The following is a 27,208-nucleotide window of genomic DNA, read 5'->3' on the forward strand; positions in this document are numbered from 1 at the left end:
TCATGTAACTAATACTTGAATTTTTAATTATAACTACTGGGTGAGTTGCTCAAGTTTTAAAATTGCTGAATTATGACATATGAATACTGGCTCAACTGGAAAGAAATTCAGTTTATCATATGAAAATGTTTAGTGTACTAGGTTGCAGAACTAGAATTTATTTTTAGGAAACAGTTTTACAGAATTTTCAGATTTGCTATTTGTATATTACTATATCTCATTCCATAAAGAATGGGGGCCTGTGCTGCAGGATTTTTAGGACAGGATCAATTAATCATATGTGAAAAGAATTTCAAGAGTGATTTCATGGTTCCAACGACGTTGCCTTAGAAATGTTGATATCTTTGTGTGTATTCTTCTAAAAAATTTTTTATTTGTACATGGACATAATACCTTTATTTATTTATCTTTATGTGGTGCTGAGGATTGAACCCAGTGCTTCATCCATGCTAAGTGAGTTCTCTACCATTGACCATAACCCCAGCCCCTCTTTGTGTATATTCTTATACAGACCTACAAATATATACACAAGAGCACTTCTTTAAAACAGAAGCCTAGATATTTAAATTCCTAACATCAACCAACTAATCATCTAGAAGGAAACAAAACAAACACTTGGTGAGTGCCAACTATTCCTTGGACATATAGGCTCTTTCATACAAATCATCTCATCAACTATCAAAAATGCCAAAGTTTACTGAGACACCCCTGTGTCCCAGAAATTATATTGGTGGGGGCTGGGGATGTGGCTCAAGTGGTAGCGCGCTTGCCTGGCATGCGTGCGGCCCGGGTTCGATCCTCAGCACCACATACAAACAAGGATGTTGTATCCGCCAATAACTGAAAAATAAATATTAAAAAAAATTCTCTCTCTCTCTTAAAAAAATTTTAGAAATTATATTGGTGTATTAAAATTACTATTTCAAATTTCATGTAGTCACAATAATCAGAGTTTAGGTAGAAATCTTTTAATGCCTGTTCAGGTATGTATAAGACCATGTGATCAGAAAGCACTTAAAAGGAGGGAAGACGTTTTTTTTTTAATCCCAGCCAGATAAATCCCTGATTGTATTTGTAAGATAAGAATTAGTTAAAATGGTGTTTCTTCAGTTACCTAGCAAAGAAACAAAAATATCTGCCTGTAGCATTTGGTCATTGTGAATTTGCAAAATGAGGACTGGACAATAACTAATAATAGTTACAGTTAAGTTGTGCCAGATATCAGTCTCTGTTGTACAAATCAAAAGCTATAGCTGGACCTAGGAGAGTGACAGATACTCTACTGACTTAGTGAAATGCTCAGGGATGCACGGAATTTTTCTGCAGTCAGACAGTGCTATGATTTGAGTGTGTCCTCCAAAGATTCATGCATAGGAATCTTGGTCCCATGTGGTGATATTAAGAGACAATGGGTCCTTTAAGAAGTGGGTCCCTGTGGGAGGTTATTACTGCCCTTCCTCTCTCTAGCTGGCTATATTGCCATATGATTTCACCCTCTTACATATGCTCCCTCCCACTGTGATACCACATGCCATGCAGTCTTCACTAGAGTTGATCTGATGCAGTCTCCAAAAGTGTGAGTTAAATAAACCTCTTTTCTTTCTAAAGTACCCAGTCTCAGTATTTTGTTATAGCAACAGAAAACTAATATAATTATTTTAGAATAGTTGTCATTATTGGTGTTTTCCCTGCCTTAGATCAATGAATATGTGTTTTTTGTACACTGGAGATCACAAGTAAGATTTACCGGGGAATATCATTTTCTGACATCTACTGTTGTTTGTAAATACTGTAAGGAGAACACTCTATTTCTAGCTGATTGGGAAAACCATGTCTACTAGGCCATTTAGCAAACCTGTGCCCATCAGCTAGAAAACTGTTTCTATTGTTCTAGGGGACTTTATAGCCATCTCTGATGTTTTGCCAGGCAAAGAGAAGCAATAAACCTCTTAATTTCCAGGGTGACACAAGTGAACTAGATTAAAACTTATATGTAATAATTGTCATAAGAGTCTGTTTAGAGAGTGAATTGGAAGCAAAGATCATCCAATACCTGGTGATGCCATTTTTCCTTACTGGAGACATATTTCCAGGTCAATAAAGAGTGGATTCTGTCTGTATTATCACTCTCCTTCACTGGACACCTAAGCTGCATCAGGTTTAGCAGAGTTAAGGCCTACTTTATCTACACTACTGACTTACAGGGACAATCTAGTTTGTTGTTAATTATATTATGATTCTATCATTTGGATGCTTTTTGCAGAGAAAGTGCTATCCCTGAAGTTGTCCAAAACCCACGAAGATCTGTTTCATTGCTTTGAAAGTTTTAAAAATTTATTGTCTAGTCAAGGAGGTTAACATGGTTATTATTTTAATTATAAGCCTGTCACAAAGTTCTTTATAAACAACGTGGCCTCTTGGAGTGTCATATTTTATAGCACTTCTTATATTGTGCAACCTCTTATTCATCCTTATGGCTTTAAACTACATACATCCTCTTGACATTAATTTACACGCACCACTAGTCCTCAATAAGAAGTTGAATATTAGAGTTATCTATCTGTCCAGGGGGTAAGTTGGGAAGAGATTTTTAAAAATACAAATGCTCAGCGTCCATCAGGTTAATTCAGAAACTCTGGGGGTGAGGATGAGGGTGCATGTAGGCTACAATACATTTCAAGAAACATAATTGTGGATTTTGTTTTTATTGGCATGTGAATACTCACATAATTGGTTTTAGTGAGCATTCTCCATATAAAGTTCCTATATTAATGCCATGAACCTCTACAACAACACACTGAGATAGCAAATAAAAATCAAATTTCTTACCTGTATGATAAAATGTGAGAAAAAATAAAAGTACTCCCATGAACATATTACTTAAAAAAGTGACGACTCCACAAGTAATTCCTTCTGGAACTGGGTAGACAGTTTCCACAAAAAGCTCAAAAAATATAGGTACACTGCTATTCAAGAACACTCCCAGGAGAATACAGGAGGCATACAATGTCACTGAAATAAAAACACAAACATTTGAGTTCTGTAGCAGCAGCAATGAGTCAGAGCAGATAGATCTTCTGGGTGTTCTCTTTCCTAAGTACCAACTCTGGAATCCCATCTCTCTTCAGTGGTAGTTGATAATGCTGGACAAAGTATCCTACATCTATCAGCTCTTGGCTCAGATTTTCTGGAATAAGTTTGGAAATGTTTTGTTGCTGAATTATTACCAGTTTATTTGCTTTACCTTTCCGGTGGCTTATTCCACAGCACAAAAACAATATGCCACTGTAAAATAATTAAAAGAACTCTCCTCTGTCATACTAAATCTACTCATTTTACAATTTTAAAGATAGCTTAATACCTAAGAGTAACTGTAAGAAACATTAAATGTAACTGAAAATTATGCATTTAATGAGACTGGTTCATAATAGCTTTCAAATAAAAAATAAACATCATTCAGTAGGCAATTCCTAGAGAAATGCTTACAATAGGATTAGTTCTCAATTTTGGAAAGAGTTTTGTTTCCATGATTTCCTTTTAAATAAGGAACTCTTTCATCTAGAAAAACATAAATTTATAGCAATCAAGATTCCAGATCAGCTCCCCAAGTCCATTAACACAATTCTGCAATGAAATCTTTTGATAAAGTATGTTATTCTTAATATTTAGAGAGGAGCAGCTTATTCTAAAAAATTTCTTCCTTGCTAATGACTATCTACAAACTTTCACTAATTTGAAGGTGAAACCAGACTCAATGAGGGAAACTGATTCTATTTAGAAAACTAAAACTGACACCTACATCCTAACAAAGATATCATACTAGCTGATTAAAAAAGAGTAGAATTTATTCTAAGCTTAAGGTTATAAGAAAAATGTTTTTAAGAAAAGTATTTGTTAAGAGAACGATCCCCCTCTCCACTATCTTCTCCTTTCTCTCTCTGGGGGTACTGGGGATACATTAGTCCAGGGGCACTTTACCACTGAGCCAATCTCCTGCCAGTTTTTAGTTTCGTGAGACTGGGTCTCGCTAAGTTGCTTACGGCCTTGCTAAGTTGCCGAGGCTTGCTTTAAACTTTCGATCCTCCTGCCTCAACCTCCCTGAGGATCACAGGCATTTGTCATGGCACCCAGTTAGAAAAATGTACTTTTTAGGGACTGCAAGAGGTAAGGGAGTGCCATTAAATCTGTTATGTACTAGGTTAATGGAGCACATCAAATCCCCAGAACTTACCATTACTGATTATAATCATTAATAGTCAGTCCATGACATTGTCAAAGGGGTAAAAAAAATAGTACCCACTGATTTCTAACAAAATTCCTCTAACCTAGCTGCTGCATCCCTCTCCAATTACACTGTGTCTTTATTTCCAAGACTATGAAATATTTAATACATTCTAATAATGTAAATAAATGGTAATTACTTTGACTTCCTTTTATTGCTTAAAATAGTAGTCATGAAAATAGGAAATAAAAGAATGATTTAATGAAAAAAGAACATACTGCTGGGTAATACAGTGACCAAATTATTCACAGAATTACATGATAAGCACTGCATAGTTATATAAATACCATTTAAAACATGACATAATTTTGAAGACACTCTTAAAAACAAAGCACAACCTACCATCTTGTGATCACTATATATTTGCTAGACATGGATCACACAAATCAATGCACTCTACTAACACGCGACTCATTAGTGTACATTTAGAAATCTAGGGATGAAATATCACTGGTGGCTTTTATAGAGTGCTGCTGCCAAAACACTTTACAATAATATATTGATCAGTCAGTGGTAATCAGGCCAGAGAGGACTACTGACCAAATATAGTTGAGCCTAGGAGTTTAAAACAAGCAAATTATTGAAATACATGGCAAGAAAAATCAAGCTTTTAGGAACCAGTAAATGCTATTTCTGAGTACAGATTCATGAACCACTGATGGAATTCGCTGTTTTGATAATCCATTCTATGTTATTTTGTGTTATTATTTCTGAAGGAACTGTACCCTACATGTAATTGTAATTAGGCAAATTAAAATGTAATAATTAAAAAAATCACAATTTATATATAATAGAATTATATATGGTAAAAGAAAGAATGAAAATATAATGGTACAGCATAGTGAAAGGGGATTATTGGTATAGGGATTTGAAAAAAGAGATTTTATTTTGCTGCTTTTTGTCAAGCTTGATACAAAAAAAAAAAAAAATGAGACCTGGGATATGTGAGAAGGTAGACGCTGGCGAAGCCGAGGCCTTGCCTGGAACCCCTCAAGACCATGCAGCTCCCTTGGCCCTCATTTCATGCTCATTAAGAATCTCTGAATTTTGATTTTCTAGGTATTTAAATTCTGGGAGTGATTTGGAAGAGTGGCATAGATAACTGTCCTTGGAAAGATAAAAATTTCTATAATGTTTAAACTTTGTTGATTAAGCTATAAATAGTTCATCTTTTGGTAAGCAATTTGGAAATGACCTTGATCTTTGAGTCAGCAATTCTACTTCTAGGAATTTATTGTACAGCTATGTAGGCATAGATACACAAAAAACACTATCAAATATTGTTTGTAGTTTGAACAGATTAAAAACAAGCTAAATATCTATCAGCAGGGAGTTGGTTGGTTAAACATTCATTAAACATTCAAAGGTACACTGAGCAACCATTAAAAATGAAGTAACAAGCTGGGGATGTGGCTCAGTGGTTAAGTAGCCCTATACCAAAAAATTAAAATGAAAAAAATAAAGTAACTCTGTAAAATACCAATATTAAGGGTATCTAAGATACATAAGTGAAATTTAAAAAGGAACTGAAAAGTATGTTTTAAATAAAAAGAATGATGTGCATCCTTTATCTGTTTGTAAAGGTACAGTATTCTCTGTGAAAAGGCAGAAGAGATTGGCCATCAGAATTGTCACTAGATGGGAAGCTGGGGGCCACAGAAGAGAAACTTTTCACTTATATCATCTTTCTAATATTAGAAATTTTTACTATATGAAGATTTTACAAAATTTAACAAAATAGAGACATTTCATTGCAAACTAATACACTGACATCTGATACAACTCCACTTCAAGTGTTTGTTACTTCCTTAACTCAGATGGTTTTCACTGGATCCCAAAAACTTCATGTCCACCTAGGAGCAAATATCCCAACAAAATCCTTAAGATAAATATTTCTACTTTACTTATTAAAATTCCTACAATGTGTAGGTTTTAGTCAGCTTTTTTTGCTGCTGAGACTAAAGGACTTGATCAGAACAATTGAAGAGGGAGAAAGTTTTATTTGAGGGCTCATGGTTTCAGAGGTCTTAGTCCATAGAAGGCTGGTTCCATTTCTTGGGGCTCAAGATGAGGCTGAACATCATGGCAGAATGTGTGGCAGAGGGAAGCAGCTCACATCATGGTGATCAAGAAGCAGAGAGAGAGATGCCATTCTCCAGATACAAAATGGGTAAATACCAATATAGGTACATACCCCAAAGCCATGCCCAAATCCCACCTCCTCCAGCCACACCCTACTACTTCAATTAATCCCATCAAGGATTAATTCACTGATTGGGTTAAGACTCTTACAACCCAATCCTTTCTCCTCTGAACCTTCCTGAATTGTCTTGCTTGTGAGTTTTTGGGGGATACCTCACATCCAAACCATAACAATGTAGTAAAAAGAGGCTATTATAGGTGGGATAAATTATATGTATGATAAATGGGTGATATAACTATTTTGAGGCCAGTAATAAAAAAATAAGGCTGGGGAAAAAACCTCAAGCTGGGAATGTTAACTCTGTGGTAGAGCACTTCCCTAGCATGTGCAAGGCCCTGAGTTTGATCCCCAGTACTGCTGCATTTAGCTGCCTCAAACTTGGTATTTGCTTCTTTTATTAATATAAAAGTGATAACCAAGAGAGTTTTTAAAAACATTGAATGGATATGCTGAAATCATTGCAGAAATTAAAAAATCAAAATAATTTACCACAGGAAAGGGTTAAATGAAGATCCTCATGATTAGAATGGGTGAAAGACAGCAGTGTCAGGACTGATTTAATATATTCCCCAGCGTTCTGGGACATGCATAAAGTAGAAGCTGATTGTTACAAGTCTGAATTTGACTTCTATTTGAATTTTCAGTTTAATGTCTGATATATCCAGTGGGTGAATGTCATCTGTTGAAAGCCAGGCAGACAAGATAATTTCCTGCTCGTCAGAGAGAGTTCAAACCATACGATCCTTAAATATTTCCATGACTTTCTGTAATGCTGATACTAAAATTATAATAAACTGCCTTTCAATTAAAAAGTCAAGGCAATTTAGCAGAACAAAACATAGCTGAAGTGCTGATGCAGATTTTTTTTTTTTTCAAAGAAGCTAATGACATTTCCTGGGTCCACAATTTAGATTGCAAAAAAACAAAATCCTGTTTAGCACAAAATCTAGTTGCAAAGGATGAATTTCAACCAAATGAATTAGACCATAAGCCTGAAAGTTCTCATTCCCATGACAAACCAACTTATTAAACTTTAGGGAAAGAAAACTTTTTATTAACTAAAACACTCAAACCTTACATGATAAGCAGCTATAAAACAAGTCACAAAATTCCAGTAAGAGTCATTCCACTTGGCAGCTAGATGAGAGTCTCAAGACACCATTAATAATAATAACAACTCAATAATCTTGGAGTTATATAAATTTTCAAAACATCCTTCACTTTTATTTGATCATCCTCTCGACTCTTTGAGGCAGGTAGATTAACTGATCAAAGTTCTGAAAGTCAAACATAGCTTATTTAGATACAATGTGAATTAGTAGTGTTAATAATAACATAACTAAGTCTTATAGATTCTAGCATGTTTTCTGCCAAGTCACAGTATCAGACTGAAAAAAAAGAATACCAAGGCTTGGTAGTATTTAATTCAATAGGATTTACACAAGTGGCAAGCTCCCCACATCTGTATTCAACAGGAAAGCTGGAAATGATTGTGCATAAGATGGATGACAGAATCAAAAGTAGAGAGCATCAAAAGGTTACAAACAAAAAGATGAATTTTAATCATGATGAAAGGAAAATGGGTTGAAAATTATTGCTTAAGTATGTAAGAGGGAAAGCTTAGTTCGTGCCTGTCTTCAAAACTATTTGTCCGATGTCTGTTTCATGTAAGCTGCTACTCTAGAGCAGTAAACAGACACACTCTATCTTGAAATCACCCCCAATCTGAAGGAATATGACCGACCCTTCTGGCTCAGCAGCCACTTAGGTGTATAGTGTTAAGAAAAAGCTATGTCTGATAATGAACATCAATAGCTTCCCAGCCTCAGGTGTGAGTGAAGCAGAAAGTGCTAAGGCAAGGAAATCTGTTTAAAGAACTCTGACACACTAGGGGAGGTTAGACAGAGGAAACAGGTTGGTCAGTGGTTTGGAATCCATATCCAATGAAGAATGGCTATTGACCTGCGGGTGTTTAGATGAAAGGCTAAGGCCAGACAGGACAGAAATCTTCAATGTTTTGAGGGCGATCATGGAGGGGGAGGGAGAAGACTTGCCCTCTGGAACTTATTGCTCCCAATCAGTTGTAACTCACTGGTGGAGCAAGATAGTTTCTAGGATCTGGGGCTGACCAACTTACATGATAGGTACTACATTCCCTTGTTGGAGATACTCAAGATCTAGTTCAGATGAACGTTCATCTGGGATGTTGGAAGAGATTCATTTATTGAATGATAATTATATCAGATGATGATAACCTTACTTATCAGAGTAAGGTTCAGTTAAAGAGATGAGTAACAAATATAAGTTCATGTAGCAAGGAGAGCTTAACCAGGATATAAAAAACAAAATCTTATAGGTACTTCCAGGTGGATGAGAATAGATTTGTTTACAATTTTATTAAGAAATAAGAAACACTATAAAATAACCCAACAGATTTTAGTATGAGTTATCTTTTTAAAAAAAATTTAATTGATTTTTAAAAAATAAATGACAGTGGAATGCATTACAATTCTTATTACACATATACACACAAATTTTCATATCTCTGGTTGTATATAAAGTGTGTTCACATATATTTGTGTCTTCATACATGTACTTTGGATAATAATGTCCATCACATTCCACCATCCTTGCTAACCCTCTGCCCCCTCCCTTTCCCTCCCACCCCTCTGCCCTATCTAGGGTTTGTCTATTCCTCCCATGCTCCCCTCCCTATCCCACTATGAATCAGCTTCCTTATATCAGAGAAAATATTCCTACCAGCACCTCTGCAGAACTCCCAGACTTCGCTCCGTTTCCATGCAGGTAACTCTGCTACCTACCCAACAGCACAACGCCATTGCCTGGCTCCCCACACCATACCAGACACCCTAGCGCTAGAAGCAGACCGCCTCCATTTAGTATGAATTATCTTAAGGATTAGAATTAAGAAATTTCCCTAAAAGGTTCATAATATTAACACAATGTATAAACTTTCAATATTGAGCATACTCATTGAAATTTATGATCAAGTAGTAAAGTTAACTGCAAATTATTAGATTAGACCTTTATTGTTATAACTGTTTCACCGTCTAAATTAAACTTGATATTATAAGTGAAAATATTTCCTTTGGAAATAAAGACACATGTGTAAAGAAACAGTAAGTAGTGGTAAGAAATATTCACAATGTTAACTACATAGGTTTTGAGAATGTTGAATATATACAATACCTATACACACACATAAATATACACAAATATACACTTCTATATCACTGAGCTGTCCTTCTCTTCTGTCACATTTTCTTCTTAAAAAACTGACTGCTGTAGCCTTCAGAAACTACCATTAATTAAAATATACTGTATGTGTAACTGTGCTTACAGAAGAGTAGGGGGCATATTCTGCTGCCATATTCATCAGTGGCTATGATTTTCTTTCTCTGTTATTAATTTGCAGGTGTCCTTGTTTAGCCTCTTTGTTTGCATACTTCAATCCTATAAAGGTAGACTGCTACATTTAGAATCCCTCATGGCTGAAAGGTAAAATAATTACCTTGAAATGAAGTGTAACTAATAATCCTTGGAAAGAATGGGCCTAGAGTGTAGACTGGTTGTGAAATCAGATATCATTGGTACATGTTTATCAATAACTTTCAAGTTCCCAAAGAATTATTTATGGTTATAAAGAAGACAGTGCACTATTAAATCATGGAATGCTGACTGATCACCCGGTCAAAATCTTCACCTGCAAGAAACATGAACTCTGCTGGAAGGCTTATTCTCTTATTGAAAGTCTCCATGATCTGAAGGCTTATTCTCTTAAAGAAAGATCTACATGATCTTCCTTGAATGTCCTCTGAGCAGTTCATGATTCTTATGTAAGAATTTTCACAAATCCATTCTCTTTTTATATATACTTATGCTACTTTTCCTTTCTTGAGCAGTTAGTTATAAGTAACAGTTACTTTAGTTCATAAAGTTAAAAAGAGTAGTTAAGGCCATCTTTTCTTAAAGCTTAAGTTCTCTAATTTCTGTGTGTGTGTGTTGCCAGTACTGGGGATTGAATCCAGGGCCTTGCACATACTAGGCAAATGTTCTATCACTGAGCTATATCCCCACCCTCTACCCCTTAATTTATTTAATAATGTGCATTTCTTTAAGCATATTCATTATTCTTTTTTAAAAAATTTTCCTTTTTCACCCAAATTTGAGCATGTGTATATTTTTATTTCTTTGAATGCTATTAAAAAGGAACATAATTTTCATTTATTTAAGGTAAAATACATAAAAATATAACAAGAAGATTACTTTTTAAAAATTTATTCTAATTAGTTATATGACAATAGAATACATTTATGCAATTTGATATGCCATACATAAATAGAACTTAATTATTTTTTCTGATTGTACATGTTGTAGAATCCATAGGTCATGCAGTCATATATGTATGTACATAAGGTAATAATGTCTGTTTCATTCTACTAACCTTCCTACCTCCACACCCCCTCCCCTAACTCCCCTCTACTTAATCTAAAGTAACTCTATTCTTCCCTAGCTACCCCCCTCATTAGCATCTGCATATCAGAGAAAACATTATTTGGCCTTTGTTTTTTTGGTATTGGCTTATTTGCTTAGCATGATATTCTCCAACTCTATCCATTTACCAGAAAATTCCATAATTTCATTCTTCTTTAAAGCTGAGTAATATCCCATCATGTGTCTGTGTATATGTATATGTATATGCATATGTGTTTAAGTTCTCTAATTTCTCTCTCTCTGTGTATATACACACACATATACATATATATGTGTTTTTATCTGTTGAAAGGCATCTAGGTTGGTTCCATAGTTTAGCTATTGTGAACTCAGCTGCTATAAACATTGAAGTGGAATTTTTTGGATATTCTAAATAAAGAGTCATGTCATCGACAAACAGTGATGTCTGAGTTCTTCTTTATCAATTTGTACCATTTTAATTGCTTTCTTTTAATTGCTCTGGTTAGAGTTTCAAGGATGATGAAAGAGGGCATCCTTGTCTTGTTCCAGTTTTTAGAGAGAATGCTTTTAATTTTTCTCCGTTTAGAATTGTTGGTATTGGGTTTGGCATATATAGCTTTTACAATGGTGAGGTATGTTCCTGCTATCCCTAATTTTTCTAGTGTTTTGAACTTGAATGGATGATGAATTTTGTCAAATGCTTTTTCTGCATCTATTGAGATGATAATATAATTCTTGTTTTTAAGTCTATTGATATGAAGAATTATGTTTATTGATTTCCATATGTTGAACGAACACTGCATCCCTGGGAGGAATCCCACTTGATCATGATACACTATCTTTTTAATATGTTTTTGTATTTTATTGAGAATTTTTTGCATTTATTTTCATCAGGAATATTGGTCTGAAGTTTTCTTTCCTTGATGTGTCTTTGATTGTGGTATCAGGGTGATACTAGCCTAATAGAATGAATTTGGAAGGATTCCTTCCTTTTCTATTTCATGAAATACTTTAAGGAGTATTGATGTTAATTCTTCTTTTAAGATCTTCTAGAACTCAGTTGAGAATCTGTCTGGTCCTGGGTTTTTCTTAATTGGTAGGCTTTTGGTGGCATTTTCTTTCATTACTTGAAATTGATCTGTTTAAATCATGTATGTCTTCCTGATACAGTTTGGGTAGGTCACTAGAAATTTGTTGATGTCTTCAATATTTTCTATTTTATTGGAGTATAAATTTTCACAATAGTTTCTAATTATCTTCTGTATTTTAGTCATATCCATTGTGATATTTCCTTTTTCATCACATAGTTTAGTAATTTGAATTTTCTCTCTTTTTCTTGTTAGCGTGACTAGGGGTTTATCTATTTTATTTATTTTTTTCAAAAAAACAGCTTTTTGTTTTGTCCATTTTTTCAATTGTTTCAATTTCCTTGATTTCAGCTCTGATTTTAATTATTTCCTGTCTTCTACTGTTTTTGGTCTTGATTTGTTCTTCTTTTTCTAGAGCTTTAAGATATAATGTTAAGTAATTTATTTGTTGATTTTTTTTATTCTTTTAATGAATAAGCTCAATGCAATAAACTCTCCCTTAGTACTGCCTTCATAGTGTCCCAGAGATTTTGATATGTTGTATCAGTAATCTCATTTACCTCTAAGTATTTTTTAAAATTTCATCCTTGATATCTTCTACTATCCATTCATCATTCAATAGTGTATTATTTAGTGTCCATGTGTTACAGTAGCTTATATTTTTTATTTTATCGTTGATTTCTTATTTCATTCTGTTAGGATCTGATAGAATGCAGGGTATTATCTCAATCTTTTTCTATTTACTAAGAGTTGCTTTGTGGCATAAGATATGGTCTATTTTAGAGAAGGATCCATGTGCTGCTAAGAAGAAACTGTATTCACTCGTTGATTAATGAAATATTCTATATACGTTAAGTCTAAATCATTGATTGTATTATTTAGTTCCATTGTTTCTTGGTTTAGTTTTTGTTTGGAAGACATGTCCAGTCATGAGAGAGGTGTGCTAAAGTCATCCAGTATTATGTTGTTGTCCATTTGATTTTTGAAATTGACAGGGTTTGTTTGATGTACATAGATGCTCCGTTGTTTGGAGCATAAATGTTTACAATTGTTATGTCTTGTTAATGTATAATTTTCTTAAGAAGTATGAAATGTCCTTCTTTGTTCCTTCTGATTAACTTTGGCTTGAAGTCCACTTTATCTGAAATAAGGATGGAAACCCCTACTTGTTTATGTGATCCATATGAGTGTTATATTTTTTTCCCCATCCTTTCACCTTCAAGTCTGTGGATTCTTTGCTTGTGAGGTGAGTGTCTTGGAAACAGCATATTGTTGGGTCTTGTTTTTAATCCAATCTGTCAGCCTATGTCTTTTGATTGATGAGTTTAGGCTGTTACATTTAAGGTTATTATTGAGATATGATTTGTATTCCCAGTCATTTTGGTTTATTTCTGGTTTTTAATTTGACTTAGTTTCTCTTTTGATTGACAATTCCTTTAGTGTAGTTCCTCACTTTGCTGGTTTTCACTTTTCTTTTTTTTTCTTCATCATCATGGAATATTTTGTTGAGAATGTTCTGTAGTGCCGGTTTTCTAGTTGTGAATTCTTTTTAACTTTTGTTTATCATGGAAGGTTTTTATTTCATCTTCAAATCTGAAACTTAATTTTGCTCAATATAAAATTCTTGGTTGACATCCATTTATGTCTAGTCTGTTGGTGATGCTTTCCATTGAATTTATAATTTAGTTTATTGGTTCCTTCATTTCAAGAATTTCTGCTAGTTTTTTTTCATAATTTCTCTTTATTGATTTTTTACTTCCTACATTCTTTTTTGATTTCACTCTGTCTACCATCCTTTACTTTGCAAATCAGTTTAACTATATATATTCTAAACTCCTTCTCAGATATTTCCTCTACTGTCTTGTCAATGGATTCTGTTATTGGAGCATCTTGGTTTGTTTGGGGTGCTTTATTCCCTTGTTTTTTCATGTTGTTTGTGTATTTTCCCATCTAACAGATGGATCTGAGGCATACATATTCTACCCTGTAGACTTATATTGTCCCTGAAGGTTTCCAGTACCCGCATTTAAGGTTGACTAATATCAACAACACCCAGTGTAAACAATATATAGCCTTAAACTTAATAGCTCCCACTAAGTTGTCTACTGATTTCTTGGAATAAACAAAAATGATGAGTTCAATCACTGTCTACAATATAAACAGAAAATTTACAATTTCAAATAATAGACAAATGACAAAATCATAGAATTTGGAGGGAAATGGATGGCAGTAGAGCAGATTATGCTAAGTGAAGCTAGCCAATCCCTTAAAAACAAATGCCAAATGTCTTCTTTGATATAAGGAGAGTAACTAAGAACAGAGTAGGGACGAAGAGCATGAGAAGAAGATTAACATTAAACAGGGATGAGAGGTGGGAGGGAAAGGGAGAGAGAAGGGAAATTGCAGGTAAATGGAAGGAGACCCTCAGGGGTATACAAAATTACATACAAGAGGAAGTGAGGGGAAAGGAGGAAAAATATAAGGGGGAGAAATGAATTACAGTAGAGGGGGTAGAGAGAGAAGAGGGGAGGGGAGGGGGGAGGGGGGATAGTAGAGGATAGGAAAGGCAGCAGAATACAACAGTCACCAGAATGGCAATATGTAAATCAATGGTTGTGCAACTGATGTGATTCTGCAATCTGTATATGGGGTAAAAATGGGAGCTCATATCCCACTTGAATCAAAGTGTGAAATATGATATATCAAGAACTATGTAATGTTTTGAACAACCTACAATAAAAATTAATTAAAAAAAACAAATAATAGACAAAGAGAGAACAGAAGTAGTAGGACATGATGATCATGAGGGAGGAAGAGAGAAACTAGAATTAAAATTCCACAGGAAAAGTGGAAGAGGAACCAACAGAGATTGGGTGTTGGCTAAAGAAAAGATAGAAAGATAATCCAGGAGAACAGAAGAAAGGAAGAAAAGAATTTAAAAATATAAGAATATACAACAAAACTGCAAAATACCATTCATATATCACCATCCCCAACAACAAATTGATGCGTGAAAAATACCTTGCTCTGATTATGGTAGAGATGTTAGAGAAGAAAAAAATAAAATAAAATAAATCTCGATGGAAAATGGAACAACTGTCTCCATCAGCATTTAGTAGTTTCTCGGCCCTGTCTCTGACTTCTCACAGGATTGCCAGGCCCAGCCTGGCCCTCACAGACCCAGTCACTATCCCACTGATCTGGGCTTCAGATGCCCCAGGCTTAGCCAAGGTGCTGCTCCAACTTGCAGAGAGACCACCAGGGATACACTCACACAAAGGAGTGATCCTGAGAAGCAGCAGCAAGATGGTGGCACCAGCACTCCCAGTGGGAAGACCCCAGGCCCAGCCAAACCCACAGGCACCCTGACACTGGATCTCCAGGCCCTGGCCGTCATCCCCAGACAGAAGCAGCTGCACCCTAAGATGGTGGTGGCAGCAAACCTGCTGGCACCTCAGCTCCCTCCTGGCTGGCATGCCATGATGGATGTGGCTGTATGGAATTAAACCTGTAGTCTCCCTGGCAGTGGACCTCTGAGAGGCTGTGGCAGCGGTAGTGGTAGGGGATTAGCGTAGCTGGCAGCAGGTCAGAGGCTGATGTAGCACTGGCAGTGGGTTAGTGGCAGTGGTGTCATGAATGAGAGGATTACTCTTTAGTCTATATATGTCACATATCTTTCAATACAACTGAGTGTGCTTCCTTTCTTTAAATAGCACTTGAAGTCACCTTGTGGTCAGCTGTTGCTCCCTAGGGGATTCTGTCTAGCTAGACATCTTCCCTTACCCCTCACTCTGTATTTGTTTCTGATGTCACCATTGTGGCCTTCTAGTAACTTTAGATGAAATTAGGTGAATTATCTCTCCCACGGCAACTTCTGTCGAACAGTCAAATTATATTGTTTTAGCAAACTCAACACCAAAGTGCTAACATTTTTCAAAATGTCATTTTCCTAGCATTCAACTGTAGTAAAAAATGACCGTGTGAGTTGTGGCTAACAGGGCTAGACATCTCATTCTCAGATAAGGTGAAAAATGTGTTTTCATAATTTTGTTTATGGTATAAGCTTCAAGATTTTTAAGTGCATGTTATCTAGTCATGAGGTTATTTATTTGCCCTATTGTAAGTACTTCAATTAATTAATAATGCAATTTTAAATACAAAATTTACCTAAGGGGGGAAAATGGTATACTGTTGATAGTCTCTAAGAAGATATATGTAAGCAAGCACATATATCAACACAGAATGCCTTTGGAGAGAATGTACTGACCCAGTTTTTCTTCTGCAGAGATGGCATCAGTTATAATATTAAGATTAGTGAATTCTCTGATAAGCGGATGCTGATTCATAATGGGGAGAGGGTAGGGAAGAATGGAGGAACTTTGGATTGAGCAGAGGGGAGTGAAAGGAGGGGAGGGGGTATGAGGATGGGAAAGATGGTAGAATGAGATGGACATTATTACCCTATATATGTATATGGTGCATGACTGGTGTCATGTGTGTCTGCATCATGTACATCCAGAGGAATGAGAAGTTGTACTCCATTTGCGTACAATGTGTCAAAATGCATTCTGTTGTCATATAGAACTAATTAGAACAAATTAAAAGAAAAGATCAGTGAACTACAGGAAGATTGCAATAGGTAGTTTAATGAAATAACAGTAGTACTTAATAACACAGGTTGAACAAAACTAATTTATACCAGACCTTAAACTATACTACAGAGCAATAGTAACAAAAACAGCAGGATACTGGTACCCAAAAAGACACATAGACCAATGGTACAAAATAGAAGACATAGAGACAAACCCACATAAATACGGTTATCTCATATTAGACAAAGGTGCCAAAAACATATTGGAGAAGATAGCCTATTCAACAAATAGTGCTGGGAAAACTGGAAATCCATATGTAGCAGAATGAAATTGAACTTCTATTTCTCACCCTGCACAAAAAACAAGTCAAAGTGGATCAAAGACTTAGACATTAGAACAAAGATCCTGTACCTAATAGAAGAAGATAAAGTAAACTCAAATCTTCATCATGTTGGCTTAGGACCTGACTTCCTCAACAAGACTCCTACAGTGCAAGAAGTAAAATCAAGAATCAATAAATAAGATGAATTAAAACTAAAATCTTCTTTTCAGCAAAGGAAACAATCAATAACATGATGTGAGAGCCTACAGAATGGAAAAAAAATATTCACCACATGCACCTCAGACAAAACACTAATTTCCAGGGTATATAAAGAACTGAAAGAACTTAACACCAAAAAAACCCAAATAACCCAATCAATAAATGGGCTAAGGAATTGAGCAAACCCTTTACAGAGGAAGAAATACAACTGATCAAGAAACATGCAAAAATGTTCATCATCTCTAATAATTAGAGAAATGAAAAATCAAAACTACTGTTAAGATTTCCTCCCACTCTGGTCAGAATGGCAATTCAAGAATACAAGCAATAATAAATGTTGGCAAGGATGTGGAAAAAAAGTACTCTTGACTTTTTATTAGCTTTTAATTTATTATGTTAACAGTTACAATCATGCATGTACAGTCATGCATTGCTTAATGATGGGACATGTTATGAGAAATGCATCATTAGATGATTTTTGCCAAATGAACATCAGAGTGTATGACACAAAGTTAGGCAACTGAGACACCACCAGGTGATGTCCTATTATGGGACCACCATCATATATATTGTCTGTTTTTGACTGAAACAGTGTTATGTGGCACAGAAATGTATCTCAAACACTTTTCATGTGGATTCTTCTGATATATAAAAACTCACAATAAAAATAATAAGAAAGAGGAAAAAGACTAGATATTTTCCTGATTAAAGTAATAATGATCAGTAAAAAAGAAACATGAATTTGCCATTTCTGACTTTAAATACCAACCTAAAGATCTAATTTGTATATAATTAGATTTCGTAGCAAGTTTCCTTTCATGAAACCTCTTTCATTTAAAAGGAATTAGATCAGATTTTTACAAAGGCAATAAGAGTGTTTGTGATAGATTTATTCAAATTCTCCATTGTTGGACTGGAGTTGTGGCTCAGTGGTAGAGCGCATACCTAGCACCTATGAGGCACTGGGTTCAATCCTTAGCACCATACACACACACACACACACACACACACACACAAATAAAGAAAGAAAGAAAGAAAGAAAGAAGATATTGTGTCCATCTACAACTAAAAAAAAAAAAAAAATTTAAAAATTCTCCATTATTCCACTAAAATGTGCCATTTTTGCCTTCCTGTACCTAGTGCTGAATAATGAAGAGACACTGTGGTTGCTGACTACCACTAGCAGTTAAGTCCTACTTACTAGGGCTCAAATGAAAAACACACACTCCATTCACTCATTGATTCCTTAGGGTCTGTACCAGAGTGGAGGGCAGAATTTATAAGGTACAAATCCATGCTCCAGATGTTCAGACTGGTAGGAAGAATAAGACATAAACTCAAATAACTACTATCAGGAAAGATATGACAATTTAGAGAAGGAAATGAACTAATCTAATTCTTCACCCAGTGCCTTGATAAACTAAAACTATATCTTTCAGAAATATCTAAGTGACATTCAAAAACTGACCTGCAATTGAAAATGACAGGAAAACTTATAAATCTCCTGAAAGTTAAGGTGGTCACATCAAACTCAACCTTTCAATTCTGGCCTTGATTTAATTTAAAATTCTGTTTCTTACTATCCAACATAATTATTTTCAACAACAGACTGGGAAAACATGGTCTTGACCAGGGCCAATCACACCACTGTTCTTTCAAGATTTGAAAAGACATAGAGTTTTCAAATATACATTTCCTGTAAAAGAAAAACATGGTCACTACACAAACCCAGACAGACATGGAGGTAGTAGGAAATTATATTTACTAAAGCCTTCACTCAGAGACAAAACTGTTAATTCTGTCATGTTAAATTGAAAACAGCTAAATTTTAATGAATAAACTATCTTATACTGAATATTCTACACTTAATTCAAAAGAAAGAAATCTGTTCATCATGTACTCACAACTATGTTCTTGTAAAATTCACAGATGCTTTCTTGACATAGAGTACCATGAGAAAATCTAAGTGTAATGCCACGGATAAGAAGAGTTGTAAACTAAAACTGTTCTACCAGAATGTCATCCAACTGCTAAATTATAAAATTATACTGGAATAAAATTTTAAAAATTTGTGGCCCAGAATACTTGCTACAACTGCTCAAAACACCAATGTAGGCACATTGGCATATAAATAATGCACGGTGTGTCTAATTATTACTTCTCAGGCTAAGCAATGTGCATACTGAAGAGAGGACTGCAGGCAGGATGGGATAAGCAGAGGATTCTAAATCTTCTTCGTTCTTAGCATTCTTAGTGTTCCAGTAATTTTTTCAAGGTGTGCCAAGGCCAAAAGAAGTAGCTAACATTTCTGTTAATTATACAGTTAGGACACATATATTTATTAAATTGTTGGGGCCTAACAATTAACTAGCCATTTGAAAAGTAATACCCATAAACTGAGAGAAATACAGTTTTATTTCGTTCTTATGAATTTAAGTGCTTTTACCATCATTTCTATCTAGATTTCATCTATTCCTCCCACGCTTCCCTTCCCTACCCCACTATGAATCAGCCTCCTTATATCAGAGAAAACATTTGGCATTTGGTTTTTTGGGATTGCCTAACTTCACTTAGCATTATCTTCTCTAACTCCAATGTGATAGACATTATTATCCAAAGTACATGTTTGAAGACACAAATTGGTGTGAATATACTTTGTATACAACCAGAGATATAAAAATTGTGTATAATAAGAATTGTAATGCATTCCATTGTCATATATAAATAAAAAATTGATAGAAAAATTTATAAATTTTCTTATGTTATTGTATTTAAATTTTTTAAAAATTGTTAATGGACACAATATTTATTTTTTATGTGGTGCTGAGGATCAAATCCAGTGTTTCATGAGTGCTAGGCAAGTGCTCTACCACTGAGCCACAATCCCAGCCCTGTTATTTTATTTTTTATACCTTTATTTTATTTATTTTTATGTGATGCTGAAGATCAAACCCAGTGCCTCACACATGCTAGGCAAGCACTCTACCACTGAGCTACATACAACCACAGCCCCATCATTCCTAAATGACCACATTACTTAATAATGGGATGTGTTCATCTGTTGAGCATTGTACAACTTCTCAAATTTGGAAGTGAATTGAGTACCACCACCCTCATTTCCTGTTTTACACTGATTTTGTACTTTTTATCACAGCAATTACCAAAAAACTAACTTTGCAAAAATATGTGTACAATGTATTATCAAAAAGAATGCAGCATAGTCTACTGCTGACACTGGGAACTTCTTTGGAGCAGAGGTTCCATTGACTTTGCTGCAGTACTCAGGACAGCTGGTTTGGTGCAGTTTGGCCACTGAGGGTCTAAGGTAACCTGATCCCATTGCCCTATTTATCTTTGTAAAAGTGGTAGGAACTCCCAAAGAAATGGCTGTCTTTGAAAGATGTGCCTCTGAAGTGTAAATTATTGGTTCTGTTCTTACAAAGTACAGAGATCCAAATTGGAAAACATATTCCTTAGTTATACAGAGACAAAAGAAACCCTCTTTCTCATGGACTCCCATGGAATGTACATGCCACTGGGTTCCAATGGAGCTACCTTCAGATTCTTATTTGTTTCTACTCATATGAATGTTTGTTATGATCTTTAATCATACAATCTACTTTATAACAAAAATCCTTTAATACTTAATCCAAAAGGTGACTATTAACTTGAAAATGGAATTAAAAATACTTACTTAAGCAGTCATTTGTTAGAAGAAAGGAAAAAGCAATAACAGAGTCCCCTGGATTTATAGAATAATCTGTCATAGTAATTTAAAGAGACCCTGAATTGGCAGAATAATGTCCCCTCTCCCACAAAAACATTCACATTGTCATCTCTGGAATTTGCGAGTAAGTTGTCTTACATGGCAAAGGGGATTAAGGCTGAGGTGAAATCATGGCTGCTAATCAGCTGAGTTTAAAACTGAGAGATTATCCTGGATTATCTAAGAGGGCTCAGTGTAATCAATCACAATTGATTCCTTAAAAGTGGAATAAGGAGCTGAGAAAAGAAGGCAGAAGAGGAGAGAAGAGAAGAAGGGAGAGGGGAGAGGGAGACAAACTATGGGAGAAAGGTAGGGAGCAGTGTGAGAGGACTTGGCCTCCTCCTGTTGTCTTTGATGATGGAGGACAGATCATAAGTCAGGAATAGGGGGTCACCTCTAGAAGCTAGAAAAGGTGAGGAAACAGGTTTTTCCCTTAGTCTACCCACACTTTGATTTTAGCCCAGGAAGACCTATGGTGAATCTCCTTCTAACCCACAGATACATAAGATAATAAAGTCACTAAATTTATGTAACTTAGCATAGCAACAGAGAACAGAGAACAGAGGCTGAATTCATAGTAATGATAATCATATAAAGAACAGCAATTATGAGTGTTTTGGAAACTAGATGAGCTAAGAAAATTGGCTATAACATACTTTGAACAGGTATTTCAGTAAGCTTTGTTTTTGTACTAATAAAGAAAGCCAAATATAAAACAAAGTTATAGGTGTCGGCTCAAAAACTTTTAATATCTTAGCTTTTTGCCCTTGTTTTGTTATTATATAATAATTATTATGAAGATCATAAAATCTTTGTATTATGCTCTGATATGAATTTTTTAAAAACTCAGATTTTCATATTATATGAGTTTTGTCCAAAGAATATACTTCTTTTTCATATGCAGAATACCAATTAAAATATTTTTTATTATTTCTTGGGCTCCTTTTAGATGGGATGATGGCAGGATGATTGAACAAGGAAAATCATTGTGTATTTAATCAATGAAAAGCAAAAAAAGTCCTACTATCAGAGAATGTTTACTTCCGTGAACTAAAAATATTTATTCAAACTTCAAAAATAGCCTGTGCTCACCTGTAGTCAAAGGCAGGTGTGTGATACTGTTCAAACAGGTCAGGGTGAACCATGTGGATGACAGTGTAGCCCCAGAAAATAGGAGGAGAAGAATTAGCTTCAGCATACCCCGGATAAAATCTGCAAACCTGAAAAGAAACACTGTTCTATTAATTCTATCTGAACCTTTAATTTTTATAAATAACACTTAATAACATGCTTTCCTTAAACAATGCAAAGAATTCCCCATGCTTTATTTAAAAACTAGCTATATCTTTGTTTTTTAATTGACATATTTTCTTGTATGTATGATGTTACTTTATATTTTTTTTCCTTATTAAACACAAAATGTCATCTTTGGGATCTATAACTCATAGGATGGATTCCGAGTTTTTCAATGTAACTTTATTTATATATTCTATACTTTTAAAACATTCTACAATGAACACACATTATCCCAGTTTTAGAAAATAGGCTATTTTGTTGACATAAACTTGCAAAGATGGCTCTCCCAAAATTCAGGCTCAGAGAATACACACAAGTGCCTACACCAGAGCCTCTGAGGTCTTAAGTGACATGATCTGCCTGTTCCCCCTTTCCTTGCTATGTTCCGGTTGGATGGCTGTATTTCTGTTTCTCATACATGCTAAAGTTGCTTCCCACAGTAATGAGTATATTTTGCACTTGTCCCATCTGCCTGGAATGCTGGTGCTCCCAGACTCTGAATGCTGGTGCTCCTAGACTCCCCGGCTCTTCTGCTTATCCTTCAGCTCATTCAGGTCTCAGTTCAACAAGGCTCTCCAGGCTCACTGAGTACTCCCCATCATGGATCCACATTTTGCTTTATTTCTCTATAGTATTTTTTTTCTTTTGGAAATTGTTTTATTTTTGCATTTGTTTATTTATTTATTTATCCCTACTAGACTGTAAGTTTCCGAAAAACAAGAATACAACATCTAGGAACACTGAATATTCTATGAAGTTTGGAACTTTCATAGCATTTTAAATTCTCAAATCATTACTTTTTCCCAGAATCAACATGAAACTAAATAGCATGCCAAAAAAACTTTCCATTTGCCAATTGCTTTTCCTCACATGCAGACTGTTAAATGTTTAAGGCACAATCCTCTGCCTGTGCCTCTACACCATTTACTTCATCCTTCAGAAAGGATGCTCCTCTTATAGAAAAATTGATCCTGTCCCCAGTATGACATTTCCCATGTTCTTTTCACTTTGAAATTTTAAAAACAGATTTATAATCTCTGTTGTAATTATGTGGCTGTACTTTGTAACGCTTTCTATATTATCCTTTGTTTTACACTTATTTAACATGATATGGTTAATCATGTTTGTTAGTAAAAACTAAGATGATTTCCTGTGAGAGCTGATGCCATCTTTTGGTAGAAAAATGGATGCACTTTTGCTCAGTGACAAGTTCATTCTCATATAACAATTCAGAAGCAGAAAATTCTGTGTACTGTGTAAAAGGTTCCACAGATTGAGACATGTCCCTTGAAAAATGCAAAACACTTCGTCTTAAACCAAGCTGGCTGAACACTTTCAAATTTACATTCTGGGTGCTAAATAAACTTCCTCATCAGAGAGGCAGGTGACAAGATATAAGAGACTGAAACAGCGTTCAGGTACAAATCACAATTGAACTGCAAGAAAGTTTTATAGAACCTGATCATATAAGAATAAACTGACCACAGTGGTCTGCTCTTTTTTTTAAATTTTTTTTTTTTAGTTGTAGAAGGACACACAATATCTTTGTTTATTAACTTATTTTTTTATGTGGTGCTGAGGATCAAATTAGTGCCTCACACATGCTAGGCAAGTGCTCTGCCATTGAGCTACAGCCCCAGCTGGGTCTGCTGTTTTTTGAGGGCACTGTCCTTTCAAATGGCTGATACTACCAAGAAGAATATAAGGACCAAATAATACCTTTATTAGTGGTCTTTAGCAACATAATTACAAAAAACTACCCAAAGCACTCATGTCTGTAAGGAAATTCCATTCTAGGGAATCCTTGAAAATGGGTTCTGAAAATAATTTTTTTTAGTTGTAGATGGATAGCAAACTTTATTTCATTTGTTCATTTTTTATTTTTATGGGGTGCTAAAGATTGAACCCAGCCTCACATGTGCTAGGCAAGCACTCTACCACTGAGCCACAGCCCGGGTCTTCTGAAAATAATTTAAAAAATTAATTTTAGGCATTGTAATAACTAAAATTTGATTTCTGAACCCAGAATAAGAGAAGCACTTTTTAGAACTTCCATTTCAACAAATTAAAAAGCAAAATGTCTTCATTATAATTTAACCCTCTAAATGAATCTATCTGCAATTAAAAATTAAAGAGTTATAGAAAGAAAATAAAGAGAAGCATGTGAGATGTCACTTCTTATTCCCTCTTTGACCTATTTGGTGCTCAGAATAGGATTTGATTAATGAAAATTCACTATAATCTACTTAGAGATTTAATTAGAAAAATTAGGTATGACTCTTGTCAAAATGTGCAGATCAATGTTTTTTATTACCAGTGATTTCCTAAAAATTAATATTTTCTATCCTGTTTCTTTAGCCTTTAGATTTCATTCTTATAATTTCCTAACTTATACAAACCTCAAATAAAGAAAATTTAGGAGTTATGGTATCAATTTATTCTTTCATTATCCCAGAAACACTATGCAAACTGTAAGGTCTAGATATATTATCTGTGTCAATTATGTTTAAGTATTTAGTTACTGAGGTGATTTACACATTTTATTTGATTACCCCAAATATGTAATTAGATTCTCTTCTTCCTGGCAAAGTTGATTGTCTAATTTTTAAATGACTTGGGAGTTGAAGGAATACTCTCTCTTTGGAAACACCAAGAGTAGTATTATAGGTAGCAACCTAAGAGTGACATTTCCATTCTTTTCTTTTTTAGAATAAATGAAAAGACACTTTTCCTTCTTCTGATTCATTCTAAAAATGTGTTGTCATAATAGGTTAAGATCAAAAGGAGTTTGATGAAACTGGAAACCTACATGAACATTTTTCATCAAAAATCCCATAGGGACATACCTGCCATAAAAAACCAGAAACACATATCTGCTACTGGGAGATTGCCTTCTTATGAAAAGTTCTAGAGATGCTCTTATAAATTATTAGATTCTTTCGTATTCTTATTAACTATTGATTTACCTTTCTTTGGGTTCCATGGAGATGTTTCTCTCTAACAATATGGAGAGAGACAGCTTAATTACACTGGAAATACATTTCTGATCTGCAAAAAACATTTTAGGAAGAACTACACCTGAGAAGGATTCCTGTAGCAGTAAATTCTATTCATTCAAGTAAATTTCTTGTTGCCTAAACAAGTGCTCTTTTCCAACCTTTGCCAGTTCTACTTTCTCCTGAGTTTTAATGTTTCTTTAGGAGAGCCTATTTCTCTTTGGGCTTTTCCCGCTCTTCTGTCCACTCACATTTGATATAAAATATTCTTACCTTGCCATAGCTATTCCAACAACACAGCCTCCAACTATGGACCAAAATCCAATCCAGCCAGCATCTACCTGTTAATCAAGCAGCAGACACATTTCAGGCAAGACTTTCATGTTGCAATTTAGAAAATGAAAAAGAAAACCTTTATGAACAATGTGTTAACAGCCAATTGGCAACAGATCTGGGAAATACCATTTAAGAAAATGGACAAAATGAAAGGATTCACATGTAGCTGATTAACACAAACTAATGTAAGTATGTCCTTGATTAACTTTTTATTGGAATGTTTAAAGCAACCAAGTAATCAATGTCATTAAATATATTTTCCATTATGTTCTTCATTGTACTAGGAATGCTTAAGACAATGGGAAAAGGAGAGGAAATGATCACTGAGTTCAAAAAGTTTAAATATCACCAGCATACATGAAACTATTAGGAAATAATTGGGGGCTAAAATGTTTGGCAATATCTAAAAATGTACTGAGAGAAGAGAGAAGGAGGGAGGGAGGGAGAAATATGTGGCTGAGCAAGAGAGTGGATAGAGAAAGAGAAGTTGAGTTGGGTTCAAGTGTATAGAATATTCTTCCCTTGACTAAACATTTCCATCCCTGCCATTTACTAGCTTTGTCATTCTGGGAAAATTATGTCTTCTTACTTATAAAATGGATGCGGTGAGATAATGAGTATACAGGACTAAGGTCAATGGCCAGCACACAGGAAGTACTCAATAAATGTCCACCGTTGTTATTGCCCAATGATGCTTCTCTATTTATCTGATGTTCTTCATGGCCACACTCTGTCAGGGCAATCTACAAATCCTGCTACATTTCCTCATCACTCATGTACTTTAACTCTTTTAAAAAATTAATTCAAATTGGTGAATGACAATTATGCATATTAGTGGGATAAATAATTTCATTTCCTAGTATCTCCCCTTCTTCTCCCTTCTTTCCCTCCCCCTTACCCTCTTCTGTTATATGGTTTAGTAGAGGTGTCCCCCAAAATCTCATGTGTGAGATAATGTAAGAATTTTCAGGGGTAAAATGGTTAGATTATGAGAGGTACTACCTAATCGGTGTATTAATCCACTGATGGATTAAGTGGGCAGTAGCTGTTGGCAGGTAAGGTGTGGCTGGAGTAAGTAGGTCATTGGGAGTGTGACTTTGGTGTTTATATTTTGTCCCTGGTGAGTGGAGCTCTCTCTCTGCTTCTTGGTTGCCATCCTGAGCTGCTTTCCTCCTTCACACCTTTCCACCATGATGTTCTGCCTCACCTTGGGCCTACAGCAGTAGAGTCAGCCTAACATGGATTAAACCTCTGAAACTGTGAGCCAAAATAAACCTTTTCCTCCTCTTCACTGCTCTTATCAGGTATGTCAGTAAGAGTAATGCAGAAGCTGACCAGAACACCCTCTCCTACTCTACTGGTCTCCCTTCTAATTTCATGAGATCCTTGATCCTTTGCTTTTTTCCTTTCTTTTCTCTAAATTCCTCATATGAAAAAAGACATATGACCCCTTGACTTTCTAAGTCTGGCTTATTTTGTTTGACATAATGCCCTCAAGTTCCATCCATTTTCTTGTAAATTATACAATTTCATTCTTTATGGCTGAGCAAAACTCCATTGTGTGTGTGTATGTATGTGTGTGTGTGTGTGTGTGTGTGTGTGTGTGTGTGTGTATATATATATATATATATA

The 27,208-nt window shown here is 35.0% G+C and overlaps 1 protein-coding gene across 1 annotated transcript in view; it reads right to left on the minus strand.

Moving 5' to 3' along the window:
* The window catches only part of Slc49a4 (solute carrier family 49 member 4), a 119,432-nt gene that overhangs the window by 15,271 nt on the left and 76,953 nt on the right, over positions 1-27,208 (minus strand). Inside the window, exons 6-8 of the mRNA XM_076867166.2 lie at positions 25,514-25,581; positions 22,041-22,168; positions 2,830-3,012 (exon numbers count right to left, since the gene is read on the minus strand). Coding sequence (XP_076723281.1) covers positions 2,830-3,012; positions 22,041-22,168; positions 25,514-25,581 — 379 coding nt within the window. The remainder of the gene's footprint in view (positions 1-2,829; positions 3,013-22,040; positions 22,169-25,513; positions 25,582-27,208) is intronic.

This window comes from Callospermophilus lateralis, chromosome 10, assembly GCF_048772815.1.
Source record: "Callospermophilus lateralis isolate mCalLat2 chromosome 10, mCalLat2.hap1, whole genome shotgun sequence".
Classification (NCBI taxonomy): domain Eukaryota; kingdom Metazoa; phylum Chordata; class Mammalia; order Rodentia; family Sciuridae; genus Callospermophilus; species Callospermophilus lateralis.